Source organism: Anopheles ziemanni, chromosome 2 (genome assembly GCF_943734765.1).
Source record: "Anopheles ziemanni chromosome 2, idAnoZiCoDA_A2_x.2, whole genome shotgun sequence".
NCBI lineage: Eukaryota > Metazoa > Arthropoda > Insecta > Diptera > Culicidae > Anopheles > Anopheles ziemanni.
In genome coordinates, this window is record NC_080705.1 from 54,288,955 (window position 1) to 54,313,632 (window position 24,678).

At 41.1% G+C, this 24,678-nt stretch overlaps 2 protein-coding genes across 2 annotated transcripts; both read right to left on the bottom strand.

Annotated features, from left to right (window-relative positions):
• Positions 1-2,127: 2,127 nt before the first annotated feature.
• On the bottom strand, positions 2,128-13,437 carry LOC131293876 (uncharacterized). Its single transcript, XM_058321926.1, has 6 exons — positions 13,296-13,437; positions 9,174-9,314; positions 5,717-5,864; positions 5,127-5,611; positions 2,447-2,646; positions 2,128-2,382 (listed from the first exon to the last, which is right to left on the bottom strand). The coding sequence occupies exons 1-6, from the start codon at positions 13,435-13,437 to the stop codon at positions 2,128-2,130; spliced, it is 1,371 nt and encodes a 456-aa protein (XP_058177909.1).
• A 9,927-nt stretch (positions 13,438-23,364) lies between these two features.
• Positions 23,365-24,089, bottom strand: LOC131293877 (uncharacterized). The gene is made up of 2 exons (XM_058321927.1): positions 23,981-24,089; positions 23,365-23,915 (listed from the first exon to the last, which is right to left on the bottom strand). Exons 1-2 carry the CDS (start codon positions 24,087-24,089, stop codon positions 23,365-23,367), a joined length of 660 nt encoding a protein of 219 aa, XP_058177910.1.
• Between the last annotated feature and the right edge of the window lie 589 nt (positions 24,090-24,678).

The following is a 24,678-nucleotide window of genomic DNA, read 5'->3' on the forward strand; positions in this document are numbered from 1 at the left end:
TATCCATCAGCAGTACTACGTGCGCGATCTTCCGCACCGATACGAAGGCTCGTCATGCAAGGGGATACTATTTTTTTTCGCCCTGAGGCGTCACGGTTTCGAACGGTTTGCGATTTTTGAGTTGTGATTGGAATTAATATTTGCGAGCAGCATTTGTTTTTTTTTGCGCTTATTGGTGCCCTCCTAGGAATGATTCGCCCTGCAACTGCTATCCGTAGACTTGTGTTCATTGGATGGCAGGTTTCCCCCTGCTGTTAAATTACTATTCCTTTATCGTTTTAAAAATAAAATCATGAATGGAGACAAAAATGTATGTAAGTATACCGTGAGATAAGGTCAATGGGCTCGAATTTCTCCCCTATCGTAACAATGCATTTTTTACAACCTTAGCGTTGCAATCTTTAATTAACGCGCACATCACAATAAGGATAAGTTTAAAATGATCCAGATGTAAAACTATAAATAAAAAATTAGACGATGCATTAATCGTTTGATAACTCCAAAGTTAACTGCTGGCAACAATCTACGCATATGGAAATGCTAAATACAAAAAGTGTTTACATTCTTACATTTAAATAACACATTGTTTCGAAATTTAAGAGTAATCAAATATGGATCTTTGAAATTTAAGAATAAAGGATACATTGAAACAAAGTGTAGTAGGTGCAATTTAAACTAAACTAATGAGGGAAATAAACAAAGCTGGGTACATTATTTTGTCATTTGGTGCATTCTAAAATTGAAACATTCTTCAGCTTAGTGATTCAATGGTACTCAAGATAGAAAACGATTGATTATTTTTATTAAAAAAGGTACGAGTTGGATAAAGTAGATAATTCTGAATAGGCTTCAAAAACTTTATTACAAAATTTAAATTATCATCTAACGGAATTTGTATCTAAACATCTTAGAAACCGATGTTAAATAAAAACTTATTTGTAGCTCCCCAATTTATATAAAATATGGTAGCTCAACGATAAGTTCTCTAATTCATTTCAAATTGATGTATTACAGGATCAATTAAAAGTTACAAATGCCAAATTAATACAGATTGTTAGGAATCATATGGTACTTTCTGACTAGGATACCAAACAGAATTGGATTAATCCTGGGATAATGATGACTTACACTTATGATGATGAGTTGTTCCGGAATCATATAAATTCCTGAAGAGGACTGTAAAAGTGCTTGCATACTAATTTATTGCATGAGACTTATACTTCATTAAATATAAAATTTAAATTTAAATAGAGAATCTTTACATCTTAAATGTAGTTTGAACGGCAATTGTTTTTCAGTTTTAAATTAAAATTATCTTAGAATAATAAATGAATTCATTAATTCGCTACGCGAAATGAACTCAAACAAAATAGTCAATAATTGTTTTTAAATCGCAAGGGTTTTTATTGCTTTACTCGTACGTTATTTCATTACAAATCGCAAGTACAGTTAACGCAAGGAAACATCCAGTCAAAACTTTAAACAGTCTTTGTCACTGAACGTTGACAATTATCTTACACAACTACCGAGAAAACACTCAAACAGAAAGCAATATGTTTGAAAATGGTTTGAATAAAGACGAGCAAGTGATGAAGTGCGCATCGCATTGAACGGGCAAATAAATATGAATAAGTTAACAGTTTAATAAATTAGTGTGCCCGTACACTGCATGAACCTTCGCTAGCTGAATGCGTGTCCGTGTGGTGTTCAGTTTTCTTTTTTCCTCCGTTTTCAAATCTCCATTCAAGAACATTTTTATCAACTAAATTTTCTCGTTTGGGCTTAGCTTTTTTTTCCTTTCAATCTACATCCCTCTTTAACTATTTATTACGCTAGCTGATGAGCCATGCAGCTTTCTGTCAAAGATATATGAAGGATTGGATCAATTTTGTGTAACCTTATTAAGAGCAAAATTCGTGAAAGAAAAACTAACTCCAAATTGACCAATTTAATTTCGACTACCTCAGGCAAGCAAACGGAAAAGATACTAATGATGTCGTATTTGTTTGCTGTTTAAATTACGCACAAAAAACATACACCAGGTCCAAGGCCTAGATGAGGGTGGGAAAACATTTCAACCACTAGGAAAAGCGGTTCTGCGCAATAGTAAGTAACTCCGGAAGCTCTTCAATATGGCCGTTGCTGCTGGTACGCCATGGCGTGCGAATCGGCATGCTGGGGCGCGTAGTGGTTTCCAGTCGGAGCGTACTTTGGACTCCGGTACGGGTACGGTTCGTCGTAGCGCTCCGAGCGATCGTGTCCACCCTGGTAAGGCTCGTCGTCGTTCACGGCGTGCAGCGAGCGCTTCCAGTAGCCACCGAAGTCTCCGTCACCGTGATCGTCGTAGTGATGCTGATGCTGTGCGTGCTCGTAGTAGATAACCTAGAATGGTCCATTAAAAGATCGTGAGATGTGCAAAGGTAGGGGGCCACCTCGGTTCGGTTACCTTCTGCGGGGAAGGCTGCTTCTTGAAGTCGATCCAGAACCGAGCGATGTTGATCAACAGCCCGATCAGGGCGACGGCGAAGAACTTCAGCTGCAGCTTGAAGGACAGGATTTTCAGCAGCAGCTCGATCTTGGCCTTCAGGGCGGCACCCAGAATGAACAACTTCATGAAGGTCTTCTTCTTCTTACCCTTACGCTTTCCTAATGGTGGAAGGGGGGGGGATTGAAGCGATCGGAATGAAAAGGTATTTTCACCCGGTCCGGGCCACGTTAATGTGTGACGTGGATGAAATCGGCCAGTGAGACGAGGAAGGGGGAAAGAAAATGGTAAACATCGTTAATACAATTCCAAACCTTTTTCCACTCGACGTCCCTTACGGCGGACGAATGTTTGCGTTAGTTCAGGACTACGGATTTCTACTGCGGACACGGTTAGCAAACTGAATGGAAAACAAAACAAACGAAAAGCGCTACGAACACTCCAAAGCATTTCGAATGCACAAACTCTACGGATGGCGGGGAGGTGGGGAGGGGTTTTGGGCTTTCTATCGGTTAGACTACGGAGTGAGCTACTTCTATGTTAATGGGATTAATCGGGGCACGACAACCAAACAAAACCTATAAGCGTTCAAATGCGTCGATACGGGTTTCCTCCTTCGGTCGTCTCAAGACGGCCGTTGATTATTCATGTCGCGTGAAGTCGCGTTTTCTATCGTTTCACTGTGGTATCGGATTGCGGAATCATGGCGACGACGGGGACATCGTACTTCTTCCGAAAAACTTATTCTTTCCTCAATAGGTGTGGTCGAACATTGTCTCCTTATATGCAGAGTGACATGTTAAAATAATGTACTCAACTGGTAGCTTGTTTACTGCTTAATTGTCCGAAATCAAACATTGTAGATCGTTCCGTAGCTACAAAACGGACGGTATTGTGAATTTAAATCCAGCTTCACAGTTTTCGACGAAGATAGGAAAAAATGTATCTTGTGGAATAGGTTCGCATATTTCTACACCAAAGCGCGTTATGGGCTGTTTGACTCAGAAATAAAAAAAACCTCACACATTAAGATATAAATCTTCGTGAGCGGACGATAAAGAATATGTGACAGATTGATGGTAAGTCTAACACCAAGTTGAGATATTTTTTATACATAAGTGACTGCGAGCACTTAAAAAGAAAGCTTATTTTGTGTGCTTATAGATAGCATTAATTCGCTTTGGGAGTCAACAGTTTTTGCTTTGGCGTGACTAGTATCTTTGCATGAATGAACATCTTTTCGCAATGCGTGTTATGTCCGATCTAAAAAAATATATAATTGCGCAAAAAACAAAGGTGAGAAAAAAAGAAAACCGAGCATAACAACGCGTAAAGATAACCAGGTGTTAAAACTATATTGAAAACGAAAAACAGACATGCAACAGAAAAATTTAATAAGCCTGTGCAACATTGAACCAATTATGACAGAATTGGTTTTCAAAACAGTGAAACAGTATAAAAACAAAATATCAACTGAAACTTTAAGGAAGATATTTGCAATACTATAGTGATTGTATAAGGTCGATCCAAATCGTGCATTTTTGCAAAGCGTATGAACGATGAGAATGATGCTTTTGATAAATATGATGGTACTGATGGTGTGTAAGATGATTGTGTGGGTGATGTGATGTATGTGATAATTTGTCTCGAGTCCAGCGTGGGTATGAGAGATGATGCTGATGACGTTCGCTTGATGCAAACAGTGAATGTTCGCTCCGGTTAAACTAAATGATTGATTTCGAAGCCGAATTAATCAGGACGTGCAGCGTGCCAAAAGCCAAAATGATCATGCCAAAACAAATCATTAAGCCACATTCCGACTCCAATGCCAACATGCAATGCGCCCCAGAAGGTGACCAACGGATTTTCATTTATGTTTTTGATATGGTTTTTTTTTCGTTTGGGAGTGGCAGATTTACACAGTTAAAGTTCGAACATAACCGCCGCTTCTGGAACTGTTCTGGAGGAAAACTGATCTGCTGCTGCTTTACTTCGTTTGCATGTCGATCCGTCTGTTTGCAGAGATAATGTGGGCGTGTGTGCGTGTGTGGGCAGTGTTTCTGAAAATAATAGTTTTATCATACCATAATATTTGGGTGTTCAAAGGGATTCAAACCAGCAAAGTTTGATCGCATGGTTGGAAAGTAAGTTCATCGCGGGTCAAATACAACTCAGTTTGATAAAACCGGTGTCGATGATTTATAAAATTTGGAGTTTTGTTGAACTATGTTTCATGGCGTTGAGAGAATGAAAATAAATAGGTGTCAGAGAACAAGAGCAAGGGATAAAATGAACTATTGCTGAAATAAATCACTCTCCCGTGTTTGTAGCACGTGTTGGCGGAGTGATAAGAGACGAGAAAAGAAGATGAGACTACTTTCGGGGACTTCCGATACAATCGAGTTGTAGCCGGAGGAAAAACTTAAAGTGTACCAATCGGAATCGGGGAGGCAACCTTTCCCAGGAAAACGGGGAAAATAGGTCGGGTTCTGCGCTTCGTGGGCAGGATCCCCTGAAGGTCAACGGGTAGGTGGGTGGGTTGAGTGGGTTTTCGTTTTTCTTGTGATGAAAATCATTGGACCCAATGTACTCAAAGCATAGTAGGGCAAGAGCAGATCTGCTCGCCCGTTGGTGTGCGTACGTCGTCTCCGTAGTCCACCGATGTCGTCGTCGAAGCGCACGGCGGCCGCCGGAGCTGGTCCGCGCCGCGCCTCGCCCACCGAGCCCCCCTCGATCGCCTCGCCTGTTGCATCGTGCCGTTGCCGCTGCACCGTACCGTCGCCGTCGCCGGCTGCCGTCCTACCGCCCTCGATGGCGCTACGAGACCCACCTCCATAACCAGCATTATGTTCGCCACTACCAAACCCATAATCCGCTTGGTCACCCTCTTGCTTGCCTCTACCAAGTGCTTTGTCCGGGCTGCCCGCCAAGCCAGCGTAATCCACCAAACCATCCTCCACAGCGGCGAGCTGATCGCGGTAGTCCTCGTCGTCGGCCGCTCGAGCGACGGAGGCACCGTCCTGGGCCGAGCCGTTGCCGGCGTTACCTAGCTTCAGCAGATGGTGCAGGTGCGTCTTGGATGTGGCCGCCTCTTCCGCCTTCTCCTGGCGCTTGTCGTCGACGTATCTGCGGAGTGCGAAGGGATGCGTCAAATTCAGTTAACAACGAATGTACGAGAAGTATCGGTACGACATTGGATTGGTCTTGGGTGAAGCACGCTCGAACACTCACTCGTCGACACCGTCCGATACGAACTCCGTTATTGCGGTGAGTCCGGTCTCGATCTGCTCCATGAGAGTGGATGGTTTTCCGCGGGCGATTTCGGCGTCGCTTAAACCACGGCTTTGCTGCTTGGCTGTCACCTCCTGGTCCGCTTCAGCTGCAAAGAATAACCAAATGTTTAGATATTTATTATAATAGAACGCATTGCTTTGGATTGCAATTTTCGCTGTTTGATTGCTGCTTTTTGTTGATTTGTTGATTATCTTTTGGCACCTTGGTTAGAAAATAAGTAGTTTAGATAGAAAATAAGTAGTCCAAAATCCATTCTGTCCCCTATTTTGGAGTTTTCATTTTCATTGCAATCGTAATTGTTCATGTCGAAATTTAAGCGAAAGTGAACTACACTAACGAAAGCAGCTAATTCAAGAGCATGCAAATTTCCTAGTCGGTGTGATGAATCGCTCTGAAATTGGTTTTCAAGAGCAATGATTCACTCGATAAACTGGTTTCTAACGCGTTGTCAGCAACGCTTTTTCCTGTCCTATGCATTGCCGTGCAACCGGTAGCTCCGTCTCGATATGGTATGGCCAGCGGTTTTTACAGTTTGCTCCATTTCCGACCTGAAGCTACGACGAGGCAGTGCGAGTGGTACGAGATAATTAGGTCCGCAAATCTTCGTGATCCAGATTCTCGAGGCTGTGGCAGCATCGTGGACCGTACTTGGCCCGTGGAAAAAAGCTGGTCAGTAGGAAAATTGCACCGGCTTGCAAACCAGCAATACTGGATTTCCTTTGCTTTCCGGATTTTAAAGTGGAACTTTCGTCTATTACAGTTCTGTGGTACTTTTTTTTAAACAATACCATGTTTTAGGTATTTTTTTGTTATGAAAATTTTGAAAGTAATTGAAATTTTCACAAATGGTTTCACTTAAGCTTCGTTTTTACAGGTAGCATTGAAGTCTTTTAAACGAGTACAATATGATTCAAGATTAACGTTAAAACAGTTATTTGTGGTAGTACTTTTAAAAAGATAATTTCCGTAGAAGCATTTTTTTTCTAGCATATACATTATTTTATTCAAAGGAAACGTTTTTGATTCATCATTAAGCCAATTGAATTAAAATGTAACAAATTTGTTTTTCTTTAATAAACATGGACTTTTGCCGACGCAAGAAAAAAGGAATGATTATTATCGAGTCTTGAGGATGTATTTCCTTCCCATTAAATGTTTGCCAATTATCGTAAGTATGCTTTAAGTTGAAAAAACATTCTCTCAAAGCAAATACGAACATTGAAACGGTAGCCCTATGGCATTTGTGGAATTTAGTTCCCCTTTGGAAAGCGATAGCGTTCCTTCTGAAAGGAACTGCAGTGAACGTCTTCTAATATCTTTGATCTTCTTCGAGAATCACTATTCGCACAGCCCACGCGGTGAAAGTTTGGATCGACTTTTTTCTTGTTTCATCTTTTCACTTTCAAGCGCACGATTGGGGACGATCTCCGTGAGTGGTTGGGATAATATTTCGACATAATGTTCGCCTGGAAGTAGTCCCATCGTTAGCTACCGTATTGAGGAAAGCGGCTACCGGAAATCTACCAATAGTCACTTTCCATTTTCTACGACATCGTGAGGACGTTTTCTACCATCCGTTGAAAGGAGAAGACGATTGAACTGAACTTTACCGAAAAGGCTACCGGTGTCCCGCTGTTTACCCCGGGGAGCATTGTGGTCGTACACATATTGACGTTGATTGAGCTTATCGGAATGCAATAATCGCAGCAATTGCACGATTATTTGAATTGCAAACAGGCTCCTCACATAAATCCTCAGATTTTCTATTCGCTTCAAATACTCCACAAGAGTGCTTCTCGCTTCAGCCAGTCTGGTGGTTGTAGGCTGAAGACTCCCAGATATTTTGCAGGGAAAGTATTCCTACAGTAAATTTGTGATTGTTAGTTTTTGTTGTCAATTTTCACCCACTGCCGTCTAGAGCGGGTTAGATTGAACGAGGATTGATTTGATGATGTAAAGCTTGCCCTTTATTGATATGCATAAGAACTTAAGAACTATCAGTTTTGATTGTTTCTGGATTCTGAAACAGAGTATTTAAGGTGAACCCGTGTGTCTGAATAGGTTAAATCTATGGAAAAGAACTATATGGTAGACAAATACCATGCTCTATAGGTTTCAGTGTTGCTTTGCACTTCTACTTCTCACCAATTTCTCAGCCTCCATAAATGTCACCTCAAATTAAAACGTTTAAACGATACAATTTAAACATTGAATTGGATGGCACAAAGCTGTAATACGAGAAATGAATTACTTGATTTATTAGCATCTCTTAGGGTAAATAAAAAAAATTAATAACAAAGCAACATAAAAGCACTTAAGGAAAAGAAAGTATGGCTTGGGAAAGCACAGAGAAGCTAGCTTTTCCAGTAATTAAGAATTACTAGAGTGAGTTTTTTCATCTGCAAATTTCTCTTCAATCTGGTTCACTATGAGCTAATTATTAGAGCGCCAATGCTTCCAATAAAGTGTAGCTTATCCAACTTTGGATGTTTGGATGAGTTACCCAAAATACACAGTAATGAGAGTAATTCACGAAATGAAGATGATGCTCGTGACCTTATTGTTTGTCAATATAAAGACAATTAAAGTGCTTGGTTGTAATAAAGCTCAAATAGTCGAGTTGGAAATCAAGCTCTGTAGTTAACATTTCATTTGAAAACCATTTTATTTAAACAAATTCATCGCCAAATGAATGAGGATTTTTCTAAATTAAAATTCTCTGGTATATAGCAATTTAACATATGAATTATCGAAAAAAGAAATGTGTCCTACGGTCAAAATAAATTAAGTGAAATGAGCTGTAAAATATTCGATATAATCCAATTGAGGAAACAGTAGGCCACGAGGGGCGAATAACTTACTCCTTCTTGACCCAGACCAACCATGCTTCAAAGAGTTTAACGGTTGAATGGTTCATGAACTTGTACTATGTTGAAAGGGCGAATAGGAAAAACCACCGCTAATGAAGTCGTTATTACGATTTGGCTTCGAGGGAAAAAGTAACTAATCAATGGTGTACGGATGTATGGAACTATATCGTACATTGTTATATCGTATCTCCTCTGACATCCATGCCGCATTTCCTCTCACATCCATGAAAGTATATTCTATCAATTTACGTGAGTTACAACTGTACACTTATGCTGGTGATCTTTCTACCGTATCATCTCATAAACAATACAATTTATTACCTCTTATGAAGCTTTCAACTTTGTGTAAGAATTATGAAATATATGCATTAGAAAATTTCAATTCCGTTAGGTTGGTTTTTTGATACGTATGAATTTCCGACAAAGGTGCTTCTAAATATAAACCAGTAAGCTACGAACCTTTTTTGATAGCAAGAGCAAATCTAGGTGTTTTATGAATAATTACTTAACTGATGCCAACTTACCCAACATCTCCATCTTCTTCGCGTTGAGAATGTCTTCCCAGTTGGTAAGCACACGGGCGGCCTGTTGTCGGACGCACTGGCCCGGGTTGGCCTTCATCACGCATAGAGCCGCCTCTAGTAACGCCGACGAGTCCACGGGAACTGTGAAGGAAAGCAAGAAACGAGCAAAACGATCGTTAGCAACGTCGCCATGAAACCGCAGCGATAGTTGAAGCACCTATTTCAGCACCTCCGGGTGGTACATGCATCGCCTGTGGGACATTTAACGCTTGACGGGATTAAACAGTACGCAAATAGGCCGTAATTTGTGCCTCGTTGTTGCCACGCGGTGTGTGTTTCTAGAAAATGCCACCGAGTGTGGTGAAGCACTTGCGGTTTATGCACATTGTTGGTCGTTTAACTCACCAACTGCAACTGGACTGTTGATCTACAATTAAACAAATTACACGGAAATGCAAGCAATGTGCTTCTAGTGCGTCTAAGATATTTGTTCCAGTTTAATCCAACACACTCGCTTGTCACACGCAATGGTGTCCTTCAGGGTGGAAAAATGAGTGGCACAGTTTGTTTTTCAGGTTTTCCTGCCCGAGTTGGATAGAAAAATTAGCGGTAATTATCAGAATGCCTTGAGGGATCCTCCGAGGATAACTGGAACCATCTTGATCTGAAGATTTGCTCTATAAAATGTGCCAAAGCGGATCCCCGGAGATGGGCCAGAGGGCTCACCCGGATATGGTCAAGCGTGGTATGGGTCTTGCCCGGGTGGAATCGGGTTTCCGCTAATGGGTGGATCCGGTTCTTCACAGTTACCGTTAGTTTCATCGGAATGGAAGCCACCCGCTGCAAGGCGGACGAGAATTGATGCCGGGAACGATGATGTAAGGAGGAACTGTGTTATCAGGCCTTCGAACGATAATGAAAGAAGAACGGTCGAGTTGCCCGCGAGTCATCTCCGAGTCGTATATGGGTCAAAGCCAAAGCCGGCCCCGGCTGGTATCGGAACAGGATTTGCGCGTGTCTCGATCTAGGCAGTATGTAGGTCGTACGGTGAGGACAAAACCGTACGGTTGGATTTTCCGCTAGCCGAGATCGTTTACGAGCGATCGATGAATCCAACCTTCCCTGGAGGTGCTCCAGTGGGTTTGACTGTATTCAAATACACCGGACGCAAGACGAAACGCTTGTTCGATGATTCAGTGCGTGGTACGTTAGTAGTCCCACGATCCCGGAAAGGGAAAGTGAAAGCGTTTTCTGCTGGCCGTTTTTTGCGAACTCACGCTTCGGGAGATAGATGCTGGAATCTTTTTAAAGGCGGGTATCTGCAGCCGAAATGGAAGGTGTTATATTTGCTCATGAATCTTCTAACAAAATTGTTAAAAAAAAGTATCACAAATGACGGAATTCAACGTAAGGGAGTCCGAAACTTAAATGAAGCAGTGGACTGAGAAATATTCTCTCGAATAAACTTAAACACGTATTGTTTTCTTTTGTGGATGTACGATATGTTCAACTGTCTAATTATTTTTTTTTCTTACCATTGTTTTGTATTGCCCCGGATGGCCATAGGTCATAGATTCGTGTCAATATGGTTCCATCGCAATTTTGTCACAAACTGACGGGTTCGTCGCTTTCCCACCCAGGTGAATCTTTTGATCTCTGGTACGCACCTGCGTTGTGGTTGTATGGTCGACAATTTTTTGAGGTTTTTTTTTCGCTTTATGAAAGTGGCGGAAGGAAGTACGACTTTCCGTCGGGAAAAAAGGTAAAGCAAAATCCTAATCAAAATTAATTCGATGAGGTTGAAATTTCGGGCCCTCTCCCCACGCTGTGTCTGTTGCTTGTGGCCAGCGCTTTCTTTCCTTTGTCAAGCAAATCGTTTGATGAATTTGCGTAGTTAAAGAGAAACACTGAAACTACCTTGGCCGCAAACGGTTGGCATGAGGAAAACGGCGATTTTCTATTGATTTACGATGCACTATCGTGTCGGAAGGCGTTGAATGTAGGTCTGTCTGTCGGGGGATTATAAAAAAATAGCTATTTATGGGCTGTCAAAAATGAAACTAACTCAAAGCTGAGATTCTTTTGACTGACCATTGAGGTCACCATCCTTGGCGCCGTGAAAAATAACCACTTGGTTGGATTGGTCGAATGAATATTAATGCGTTTTACTTAAATATATGATATGATAAAAACATTCTGGAACAACTCTTATTTAATTAATTAAATTAAAATTGAAATATGAAATTAATTTAAAGTTATATTATTTTTTATAGAACGAAATTCTTTCATCATGAAGTTGTAGAAGCATGAAGACACTAACAAAGGTTATAGTGAGATCTCAACAAAGTTGAAGACGCATTTCATGTCACTATCTGAACTTGACATTCGATCTCATTAATCCATTCGGGATCCAACAAAAGCAACCATCATCCAACGACTGCTGACAGGTACATCATCGTTTGGGATCAAACGCAAAGAACAGAATAGGAGATTACGACCTTGAACTACCTCTTTCTCATAGATCATAGATCTTATCTAAGGTGGTGGATGATTACGGTAACTTTTTCTCCATTTTCTCTCCCATAGCCCTGCGAGACACTAATGTGGAGACGATTTGTAATACTTTCTCCGGCGCAACATTAGCCTTTGGGGCAGCTTCTCGAAGGGTGTTGCTGACCACCTTGACCACCGAACTCGTCCAAAACAAACATCAATTTGTGCTTTGCGCATCAAAGCCGATCGTAGAAAGTAAAACTTGCTCCTCACCTGCGTGTTAGTGTGAATGATCTTTGGTCACTTTGTGGTCGTCTTTCTTTCTCCCGTCTCGGATAGCTAATTTGTTTACTCTGTGTTTTTTGCTCGTTTTTCGTTTCCTTCGGGGATGTGAGGGAATGTAATTCAGGTGGAATGAACGAACAGCTGAGATGATGCCTATTAGAGCGATTTCGAAAAGGGTCTTCCCTTCGTGCAAGGTGGTTACGAAGGAAATGATAATTTCGTTGAGAGCTGGAGGCGAGATTTTATGGTACGGTGTTAGCTTAATGGCTCATCATCGCTGCCGGTGGAAATGGTTGTGGTAATGGTACTAAAAGATAGTGGCTTTATTCGTGATTAGAGCTAGCGTTCGTTCGGTGTGCAAGGAGTATTTTTTCTGATAGATCTTCTGAACTATTGTTCAGAAAAAAAACAAAAAATTTCAATTTTGATTTTGCCTCTTTTAAAGTCTTGACTGAATATAAGATTTGAGTATTTCGTAAAGCTCTTGTCCATCTTGTTTTTGTTTGTTATAATTAGAATAATCTTTACCAGTTTGAATGACAACATTTTTCTAAAATTTTAAGGTGTTTTTATTTGATTTGTAATATTTTATACTGTTTTCTGCACTTCCAGTAGACTGTTAAATAGCATTTTCAATGTTTATAGCTGAGATTATATTGGCTGAAATGTTTTCTTCTTCTTCTTGGTGTAACGACCCCTTGGTCATGCCTGCCCGTTAAGGGCTTACGAGACTTGTTTCCCTGTTGTACGTGGATAGTCAGTCTTCTCGTACAGGGGAGGGTCCGGTCTCGGTTGGGATTCGAACCCACGCCGTCGAGGTGGTGAGCCCCGGCGCTCATGGGCCGATTTTCTAACCGGCGCTACCGCTCGGCTGTCGCGGACCGTCGCGGAGAAATGTTTTCTAGTTTTCTTCAATAATAAGTAATCATTTATTGAATGTTAGAAATGTTACAAAAATAATCATAGAAAACTGTTTTCAACTTGAAACTGTTTCTTTTTTGCATCGTTTTGAACGGCATTGTTCCAATAAATGATGCAAACACTCTAAAGATTTGACCTGGAAAAGGCAAAATCATCGGAGAAAAAAGGAAGCTTACGATAATTTGGCGCATTTGCGAATCTTATCATGCGTCAACGATCCACATTCCGCACTCCTTCCACGTACCGCAGCCGGATGGAATTTGACTCTAATGGAATCTCCATCAATTGAAAACCCAACCACACCTTACCGTTTTCTTCCGCGAGGCAACTGGCAAAAAATAAAATAGCGAACATCCCACGGGTCGATGGATTGAAAACACAATTTTGATTGACCGGCCTTGCGTGTACGCGTGCAGTACTTACCTGCATTTTCCACTTTCACCTCGGCGCGCGCCTGCCCCGAAATGGCCACCGTTGCGAGCAGCGCCAGTCCGAAGACGACTCCGACCGTTGGCCGTCTCTGCCGCCGTGTCCCGCATCCGTTCCGCCTGGCTATGCTGGTCATGTTTACGGTGTCGCGCCTCGTATCACGGTCACGTGCACTTACTTCCGATCGTTCGATTGTTCGACGTTCCGCCGCGGTGTCGAGCGCGCTGCTGGGCGCAATTCGATAGTTTCAAATTTTCGGCCAACCGATGGATGGCCAGCCAGCGCAGCATTGGGGATTGGGAAAAGAAAACAGAGCGTTGTGTTAAAAATACACCGGGAGTGTAATGAATGTGTTTGGTGTTATTATTGCTGATGGATGCTCAAAATACACGTGAATGAAACGTTTCCAAAAATTTCACAATCGGAGAAAAAGCGGGTCAGTTGTGTGTACGGGATCATCATCCGCACTCTGGTCCGCTGCGTCTTCACGAGTGTCGTGGTGAGGTCACGGACGCTACGCACAGTGATAAACTTGGCCGAAAAGGTAAAAGATATACGTCTGCGCCTGGATGAGCGCAAGATGCGTTTTCAGGATAAATTAAAACCAGTTAACATCTAACGCGTGCGATAAGTAAACCTCTTCCATCATGAAACGGGTGTGGTGTTTTAATTGTATAAATTATTTAATCCCCATTTTCAGCTTTTATTTCTTCAAACTGTATTCTTCTTTTTTTAACTTTTTGAAAACTCCCTGGATGCGATTATCAAAACAAAGATCTCCCTCGCCCCAATTCAAGGGCAATGGGTCAGTGAGATTTTCGAATTCCAGTCGATGATGAAGATCGAAATGGACAGGAAAAAAGGAAATAAAAAAAAGGAAACGAGTGTCCAAAATTGTCGATACGGATGCACGCACACTTTCTCAGGCCTACTTGACCTTTTTCGGGAGGTTTTATTTGGTATGCGAGTGTTCCTATGGTGGAGGCTGTGTTCGTTGTACCCACATTCTTCACTTGCACCGACTGCATTCAATAACTGAGATGCAAAATGTTCGAAGAGCGAGTGCATATCACAAATACGAATGCTTTCTTTCAGTCTTTTCTCTGTACCGTGTTTCTTCACAACCATTTTATTCATGCACCGTCACAAGAATTCGTTGAACGTTCGTTTTATAAATACTAGTAATTTTAAAGGAACTAAATTACAAACGGAGGTGGCACATTATTTCACTTTTCACGTGTATTTTGTTAATAAACTTGATGTAACAGTGAATACATTTCGCAACATTTTTGGAGCAAAAGCACCCAACAGAAGCACACAAGAAAACACGCAAAACTTATGGCTTCAACTCAGCTGATACGTACCGGTTCAAGATCAAGGTAATATTAAGCGTGCGCTGCTTCCGGACGATCGGTTTTATACCGCGTTCGCGCCCGCTTCCGAAGTGAGATCGTAGTGAGCGCGAGAGATCGCGATCATCGCTTCGGTGAGAAGGTGAAATAATGAGTAAATTCACGTTCAGGTGTTCCGTTGCCGCGATTTCCGTTTTGAAGGGATGGGCATTTTTTTTACCTCTACTTTCTTTCGATGTGCGTGAGCCCTTCCGTGAGGAATTTCAGTTGGCTGCATCGTACATGAAGCCAGAGAGAGAAATGATCGTGTAGCGAGGGTGTACTTTGTGCTGTCAAAAGTGAGAGTAGAAGCGTTCAGTAAGTGAACAAGCGATCACACGATCGCGCCACGAAACCGGCTTCGTATAGGAAGCTGTAAGATGTTCATCTCATCGTCCACTCGATTCAGTAACTAACGGAAATCGCGCCGCGAAATGTTGACCGGTGTTGAACGTAGAATTTCATCTTCATATGGCAGTGGGATAACGGAATCTCGTGAGCGAAATTGCGGACAACCGAGAGGGTTATAAAGCACGTCTCACTCTGCACACATGTGCGTCTTTCTCACGTTTTTTTCACTCTCATCAATCTCCACCCAACCCGCGAGGAAGCAATAACGACGGCTTGATAGATATGTTTCAGTCTTGTCTGCTCCCCCTCGCCATAGTTCACCGATTACAGCCGACATGACGGCCCTTGTAAGCGTTAAAACAGATCAATAGGAATGTTACTCTGTTCGCTAACCGTTCTCTCGCCTGTCGGAAGGAAGGCTCGACTGTTGTGAGGCTGCTACACAACTTCTGCGGCACCGAAGGGCTCTAGTAAACAGTTGTAAACGACGAATGTTCAAATCGATCGCGTGCGGATTGGTATCGGGGCACACATTATCTAACGAAACCGGTCTGGCCAGGAGTTTTTCTTTTCTTACCGGGAAATAGGGCAGTTAATGGGTCACTTGGGTGTGTTGCAGACGGATGTGGTTCTTTTTCAGGTCACATTTAATTGCTAATGATTGTGCGTGCTGAAGATGATGTTTCATTTGATTTGTAGAAGGCAGTAGTGCAATCCTTTAAATCTTTAAAGAGATGTAAGCCGATTAATTTAAATAAGTGCAGATAAATAATTGATAAAATGTTTATCAGACTCAATTTGTTTTTCGATTTAGAATACATTTAAATAATCCAAATGGATCAACGGCTTACTTTAGTAGGAATCGATTGTTGTTTCACGCCAAATCAAATGTGATTTCGCTAACAAATTTCAACCTACAAACACCCAGACAGAATTTTAATCAGATAGGATGTTATCGACCCCAACGGACGATATACTGCTCACCGGACAGTGAATAGTAACGAATAGTTTCACTTAAAACGCGTAAACCTGTTTGATTTCCCGATCGTCGCTCAGTTCATTTGCAGATGATTAACAGATGAACCGAGTTGTTGGGCGTTTCGAACTTTTGAGACATGAGCTGAATGTGGCGCTACGAAAAACTAAAGAATGTGTTGATCTTCGTGATGATCGGCGCTGGGTTCCTACTTGAAAGTGAAAGCTCAAGGGGCTTGTGCAGTTGGTTGCTTGAAATAGCTATGGAACCAATGGCACCCTTCGGTTCGTTGGTTCGTTCAAATTATGATTGAATGATAAAAGCATTTGAAGAATTAAACTAGTTTTCGATACTTTAATTTACTTTTTCAAACACATATTTATTCGTGTATGTATTAATAATTTCCATTAGCTCTTAATAATTTTAATTACTACTTGGACCAAGGGCCAGCAAGTTTTGGTATTGGCATAGGCTAACGACAAATATAATAACACGATGTCTCACTATGAACCAAAAAATCTAGTTCATTACAAATCGTCGTGCAATCAACTTTTCAAAAATGAATTTGCTTCTATTTCCACAATGTATTTGTATAAATTAAATTATTTACAGTTTTTATAAACGCTTGGCAAAATTTGTGTTCGTGAAGAGATAAACTCCAGCTAATAGAAACAAACATATTTTCCCATGAGCTTAACACTAGAATCCGATTTTCGACTTCAATGTCTCAAAATCAATGTGAGTAATTTAAAAAAAGGTAACAAGCTTTTCTAAAGATCCAAAACTACTTCTAAAATTATGTCAATTTATTGGGTCATTTGACATCTTAAAGATGATTTGTTATGTGGCTTAATGTATTACAACTTTATGGAACGATGAAGAGGCGCATCAAAATTCAAAACCACTAAAAGATAATAAAAAGACCGATAAAAAGCTTTTGGACAAGATTCCAAAGCAATATACCCTAATGTTAATCAAACTGTTGTCGATGTCATCATTTGTTACGTGCAAAGCAATTTTTGAATGGTGTTGCACTTTTGTATTTTTTTATGTGAACAGCATCTCGGACTGCTTTGGAGCCATATTTATCGAAACCTTCTTTTGGTTTTAGTTTTTATTGGATTAGTCTATTATGTGTCACATTTGTTGTGTTTTTGGGTTGTTTCACAATATTAATAAGGAATCATTTGTTATGCCTTGTAAATGTTTTACTTGTTACTCAACAAAATTTTTCAACAACACAAGGGTTTGGTTCCTAATAGCTCATAGGAGAGAAGAAAGTCACATTTGTGTCTGGTCGTTAGCAGAAGCAACGGTCAGTGCATTTGGAATGAGAAACACATTAGCGAATAAGAGGCATCACGTACATCGATTATCAGCCCTTTGAAGATGCAGTTGCCTGTTGCACCGATGGTGTTTGTACAAAAGTGCATCGTGCCCATTGGCATCTTTTGTTAGCAAGGTGATGTGTTGGTTATTTTGTGTATTTTGCTTTTCTCTTTGCACCCTTCGAAAACGTTTATCACCATGAATGGGAAGGTAAAGATTTTAATAGCAATCGGTAATCGTTTAAGGTGTTTCTATCTGCCACGAAATTAATCTACTGTTGCATTTTATTTGTGTTTCGCGTATTTACGTATTTCGTAAAATTTATGTTCTTTTAATTTTTCTCAAACATGTTACTTAAACAAAACTATGAAAAACTGAGTAAAAGTGCACTAAGTATTAAACATATTTTTGATTGTGTTTGCATATTTGCATATTTTTGAAAGGAAAACTAAGGTTTCTGTTTGAATCCGATGTGTGAAAATTATAACCGGTTTGATTACCTTTTCCATGTTATATCCAGTTCTGTAATTAGCTCCTCAACAAGAGCAAAACAAGTTTGAAATCTCAACATGATATTCATTTTCAGCTGATTGAATTTCCAAATTCGTGTGATTATCATTTTAGTGATTTTTATGTTTGATTTGTTTAGCAATTTGTATAGTAAACTTATCTTAATTTTTTAACTCTGTCTATTAACACATTCTATATTTTCCGTGTTGTAATAAGTCATTTATTTCAATTGATTCAAATTATGGGTGAAATGTTTCGTTTGAATCAGCTGAAAATCATATAAAGTACAACATCAAAATATAAAATGATAGTCTCTTTCCCTCTGGTTTGTGCCGGCTTCTTTTTCAATTTCTCTATAAATGATTTGATTCGCATACCGCTAACATGCTGTCACTTTATCCGTTAAGGTAAATTAGGAAAAACACACACGACATATGAATCCAATAGGATAATCGGAAAGCTGAGCTAGAGATTTGAGAGGAAAAATGTAGTGTCTGCAGCTGCTGGTACTAGAAAAGTCTAACCGGTCGTTAATCTTCAGGTGCCGTGCGCCAATATCCATCCCCCGGTGCCGGTTCTTGCGAAAGTGTCCATCGCATACCATATCAAGCGGAAGCCGGTTTTGGGATGGTTTTCGTACGGTTTTTTGGGACGCAGGAAAAAGTGGAATCCGTAACCGGAGAAGGATTCCTTCGCATCGGAATGGGTGTCGCGAGGTGAAACAAGAAACAAGACACGATTTTCTTTTGCGGAACGCTTGTCACCACCGCCGTAGAAGTGAGTGAACGGCTGTTGCTGCTAAGTTTTTTTTCGTTGAGTAAGGTCAGGGACAGATGCATCGTCGGATGCTGTAGGGCTGACGATGGGAAGATCCAAGCCGACATACGGGATGCTTCCCCATCGCGAGGTTGAGGTCCGTTGATCAGAGTCCGATTTGGTTTGGAGTGAAAAATCGTGCCCACCTGGAGGACTACCCTTTCGCCACTTCTTGCTCACTTTTCTCAAGAAGGGACGAATAGGATAAGATACTGTACTTTCGACTCGTCTTCGCCCAGCAAGCTCCGAGGAAAAGGCCATTATGCGAAAGACATTACCGGGAATGTGAGCTTTTCCTGGCGCGTTCGATCTGAGGATGGCTTCCGATTGGAACGACGTTGAATGGCTGGGATTGTGCAGTAGAAAGCGAAAATATTGCCGACTTTGCGAAGGGTGCGCTCATTCCCGTTGCCGATAAACCCTTTGGAGGATAGGCTAGAGGCTCATTAATATTCCATGACAACCTTCAGTCGACACAAGATGGCCGGGACGTCGGGAGACTGTCACTTCCTTTCGGGAACACATCCTACCTGCTGTTTCTGTTGCTTCTTTTGTGTTTGGTTGCGTTTTGCATTTTCTTAACAGCTTTTTCCCTTTTCCCCCCTTATTATTTTCTGCACAAATCATTCAATATCTCTCCCGTTAAGCCTTGTCTTCGGTTTGGGGGAAGCGGCAGATGCCAATACAATAGGGAGAATATCTGTTTTTTCATGCGAAAAGTTTGCGCGAAAGAGTTAACTTTTTGGAGTAGTAACAGGCATGCACTCTTCACTTCATTGCAGCGCCTTGCATCTCAATCACTGCGAAACTATCACCGCATAGCGGCACGCAGACACAACCGGCCAGTGGAAAACTATGTTGTATGTTGTGGCAGCGTTCGATGTTAATCACCGCGCGCCCCAATCGATATGATTTGCAGTTGAGCGTTGCTCATCGCATTCAGTCGATAACGAGCTGAAAAATCGCAAACAAAGAAGGGTCCCTTTGGCCATGGTCAATTGATGGGGACTAGACGCTTTTCATTTATTGCCGCAGCGCGTCAAGTGGACTTGAATGGAAGGTTAATGGAATTTTGTCCCGGCGGTGACCGTTGGGAAATGTGAACGAAAGGATGTAATGATATTGTAGTTTAAGGTGGGTGGATAGCTTTTCATTATTTAGTTAAAAAGTAGCAGTTATTGTGCATGATTGATTGTTGCATAAATGTTGGTATTTTCATAGATTTTTCCACAAACTCGACCGTAGTGTATAATTAGAAGAATTTGTGAAATTGAATCGGAAATACGCTTGGAATAACTCTAAAGAAACAAATCAACATGGAGCCGAAAATATTTGGTTAATTTAGAATTATTGATTTAGTGTGAAAGAATAAGATATTAAACGTAAGAAATAACTATTACAAAACTTTTTTCGGTAACAATTAAGGTAAGTTTTTGCGGCTTGGGTTGATAGAAAATTTTAAAATACAGTTTTTAAAAATGGGATAAAGTTGTTATGGAATGTGATAAAGGAAGTTAAAATAAGCAATTATTGATTACACCTTCGTGGGTGATAACATTTTGCAGTAACGCACATGGTTTAGAAAATTTACAATACTTTGTTGTATATGTATGAATCGAATGTTTCGCGGGTCATTTCATTTTGTTTTGTGTGAAAATGTTTAGGTATATCATTCAAAGAACTTTCATTTTTACTATACTCTTCCAAGACGCTTCCAAAAACTACATACAAGGTTTCCTGTATCTCGGTCTAATCATATAATTACCTTCGTGATCTCCGCTTGGGGTGACCCGATTTCGATTTAATATTTTTATCAGTAGAGAAAAAAATCCCCTATAAATTGATATTGGGCTTTTTCCTTCTCTTGAAATGCCGGAATATTATTCGCTAGCAAATTGTAGGTCCTCTTAGCAGCTAGTGCACCGACTTGTTGGAAGATAATGTCTATCAGAAGCACTCTTTTTTACTCATTGAACAGGCAAACATGGGCTATTTCATTTAGTCCTTGCTCAAAGAAATAAGAGAGTATGACATCCCCCTCCCTATCGCCTTTTCGTCCAAAAATGGCACTCATGATTTGACTAGTACTGTTGCATTATTTTTACCGAAATAATATATACTTTTATATAAAACTGTTTGGGGGTCCGCGACAGCCGAGTGGAGCGCCGGTTAGAAAATCGGCCCTTGAGCGCCGGGGCTCACCACCTCGACGGCGTGGGTTCGAATCGCAACCGAGACCGGACCGTCCCCTGTACGAGAGGACTGACTATCCACGTACAACAGGGAAACAAGTCTCGTAAGCCCTTAACGGGCAGGCATGACCAAGAGGTCGTTACGCCAAGAAGAAGAAGAAGAAGAATATAAAACTGTAAAACCAGTTTTAACCAACAATCTGCAATGAAGACTAACCTGTTGCATTCAAATATGTAAGCCACTCATAAGTTTATCTTGGATGTAGAATCGAGTAATCACTGTAAATTTAGTAAAATTGCATGTTTTATGCAGATTATTTAAAAAGTGTAAATTATAATTTATTTGCAAGACAAATCACAACAGTGCATTGCCTCGACGAGGATTGCACAAAAGCTTTCCATGAGCTTTACTCGAGGCGCCTTAATATATGCAATACGCTTCACTACTACTACTGCCTCAGTTAATTTAATGTTTGTATTTTCTTCCTGCACAAGACATTCATTCTGCATTTTTTCCTTAATAGCTTAAGTTCTGTAATTAATTGGTCGTTTTTTATTTTACTACCCGTTTTCTAAGATAAATAAATCTCTCTAAGCGGAATAAAAAGCGGAGGAAATAATCGCAGATACTTGCTTGTTCCCACGGTTACGTGTTTTTTTTTTGAAAATCTTAAATTATTTCCGTTCATGATGCACTTTACAATTTCTTCTGATGTTGCTATTCCTATCATGTGCTAAAACTACATTTTTTAAGAAGGTTGTTGACCGGATCTTAAATAGTAATAGTACGAAAGTTGTCATCCGGGAAGTAACCACACTGAAAAAAACTATACTTCTCCTATGAACGAATATAAACGAATATAAAATGTTTACAACAAATCTTTTGTTATCTATGTTTTTCAATCATTGTTTTAAGGAGAACACAAGACAACAAGAGTTAAGTAAAATCCACTTGCAGTTTTGAATGATCCCATAGTTTTCTTTTTTTTTGTTTTGAGTTTCGATCCCAATATATTTTTAATCATGAACCGAAAAAGGTAAAGGTAAGGTGATTAGAACAGTTAGAAAGCTTTTGTTCAAACGATTCTTATTTTTCCAAAAAGATCTCATCTTAGTGAGTAGGTGGCACACAATGTAGCATGGTTTGTGACATTTGAATTGGATTTTTCATTTCACTTTGGACAATGATGTGCCTATGCTGGAAATTGGCGTTGTGATCACACAAGCGAAAAATTTCTTTCCCAGGTGTACAAATAATTTACATCCTTGACTGAGCATGGAGAATTGGTTGAAAGAAAAATAAACTTACTGAAGAAAATTAGTTTTGTGAGCCCTGAAACCCATAAACCCGAAAAAAATGGAACGTCGATCAGCTTGTTTTTTCGTAGTTGTATTAAACGCAGGGAAAACACCCACGGGAACGGTCAGCATTAATTAGCTAACATTTGCTTTGGCCTAATAAAGCTACAAAAAGGGAACAACTCTTACCTGCCAGGGTTTCTCAATGTATTTGAATCCGGCACGCGTCGCATGAACCGCGCCTTGCAGCTTGTGCCGGCAACATGCTTTACTACCCCAACTATCAAATCATATCTTGAAACCTGCCAGCTCGCGTGTGAGTTTATGGTTGGATTTTTTTGTCTTTACTTTCGACTCGCATATTCCCGATTCCCTCGTATAATGGTGCTTATAAATCTTCCCGGGCATGCAATTACCTTGTTTTAATGCCCATCGAAAGTGAAACCGACAGACGCACCTCGTTTAAGCTCGCAGTTTTGTTGAATCGGATGTTCAAGTAACCCGGAGGTAAGGAATGACCGCAATCCTTCTGGCTCCGGGGGATAATTTCCTTAGCTTTTACTGGACCCATCAATGCAAAACATTACGGTCGGGTATGCATAGTTGTGTTCCCATTTATTCAATTTTCTTAATTTTTTACTAACATTCGTTTCTCTAGAAAATACCACTGAACATGTTTAACATTTCTTCATTTCACGCACCACCGCTTGGCAGGTACCCTACAAGTTGTTTTTTTGTTGTTCATATTAAATCCCAACAATTAGTTCCGATATTCTCCAAAATGGGCAGCTTTTCGACGTATCACGGATTCACTGTAGGGATCCGATTTTTCTTCAACCTCGTCTCTGCTGCTTTCTTGCGTTCTCATTACTTCCGCGAGATAACCTTGAAATCTATTTATATCCTTTCCTTAGCTTACAATTAACTAGTTACATGCTATTTTAGTACTGGCGGTTTCGCAGAACCCGCGTGAAACAGTGAAATTAAATAATATAGTACAGTGAGGTTTAAGTTTCACCCGAGCTACTTTCGCTACAAGATGGCCTATTCTACATCTCAAAAATGGGTCGAAAACCTAAGGTTCGTTTAAATTGTGTTTCATTTTTGGTATCGCTAGATCCATGGGAGGCAATCGGTTGTTTTCTGGAAGTTGCGGCGATAATGGTCCGCCTCGAGGTTTCAGGACTATCAACATCCTCTTATCGGCCCTTGCGGTTCAGCTGCCGCCATCCAGCGTAAATCTGGTCCAGCTTATCCCTGTCGGTGACGAGCACTTTTGGATAGCGATCCTCCTCATGGTCCACCGTCGACGTAACGTAGACCGGATTGCTGAGGACGTCACTGCGTGATCGGTGTGCCGCCGTCGAGTACGCCTGTAGTACCGGCGGACCATAGCTGGGGAATACGTTCGGGGCCGTGTGCTGCAGTCCCGTTGGCGGGTGTTCAAACTCCACCGGGTAGCTACCGTGCTGTACGTAGCCATCGTTGTGGATGTGCACGTGGATATTCTTGTCCGACCAGCCACCTCCACCGTGGCCATGATGCTCGTAGGAGTGTTTCGTCTTGAAGAAGGCGATCACCTTAGCCATCGCTAGGCCGATGTTGATCATCAGTATCGACACACCGACGAACAGGGACTTCAGGCTGATGGCAACCAGGAAGGCGAGCAGCGTTTTCATCACACCGAGGAAGAACATTACCGGAACGATCATTGCCTGCAGTCGTCTGATACGCCCGAATGTCCGAGACTCTGGATAGGAAGGTGGAATATGTGGATTAATACTTGAGGTATATCTGGGACATAAGGAAACATACCAGCGATTCCCGTTCCGAGGGTGTGTTCATCCGTCGTTAGACTAGCAGAATCGACTGTAGTCGTTAGGATGATCGTAATCAGGAACAGAGCAATGACCTGCCATAGCATAGGTACCGTTCTGTGTTTTCTAAGCAGTAGCGACATCACGAAATTTCGTATGAAATATCTCACAAGAACTATTGAACCAAATTTGAGTTAACTTTACTTCCAGTAGACACTTTCTTGATCCATGCAAAGAGTTCTGCTAAATCTTCGCACTCCAATGATCGCCGATCCGAGCACCTTCATCGACTATCGCTGACTGATTGATCGGAGGGATACGCGATTCGGCTGTTGCAATCTGCGAATGAACAAAAGGAAAGTATTCGATCGGAATGAGAAAGGAATGGCTCGAAACCGCAACCGAACAGACGAAGAAAGTGGTCTAGAATCAAAAGCAATTGCGCTCCACCGGATCTGTTGCATCGATCCATCGATCGAGCAGACTATTGTTCGAGGAAGCTGGTTTCGAAGGTGTATGCGGTTTTGTAGTGCGTTTTCTGATGGTCCACTTTTCGAGACGCTGGTATTGTTGTTTTTAGTGTTATCTGTTGCGAGCTGCATCTGGACTTGCGGGGCTTGCGCATGCTGTAAAATAAATCGCCCTTGTTCGGGGTTTTGTTTCACTTTTTTTACTTTACGCTCGTGGTTTGATTTC

Excerpts from the sequence above, each read along its gene's own strand:
- LOC131293876 (XM_058321926.1), bottom strand. The coding sequence starts at position 13,437 with ATGACCAGCATAGCCAGGCGGAACGGATGCGGGACACGGCGGCAGAGA. Across the intron at positions 9,315-13,295 it reads GGTGAAAGTGGAAAATGCAG|TTCCCGTGGACTCGTCGGCG; the intron begins GTAAGTACTGCA and ends TTTCCTTCACAG. Across the intron at positions 5,865-9,173 it reads GAAGAAGATGGAGATGTTGG|CTGAAGCGGACCAGGAGGTG; the intron begins GTAAGTTGGCAT and ends TATTCTTTGCAG.
- LOC131293877 (XM_058321927.1), bottom strand. The coding sequence starts at position 24,089 with ATGCTATGGCAGGTCATTGCTCTGTTCCTGATTACGATCATCCTAACG. Across the intron at positions 23,916-23,980 it reads CCTCGGAACGGGAATCGCTG|AGTCTCGGACATTCGGGCGT; the intron begins GTATGTTTCCTT and ends CTTCCTATCCAG.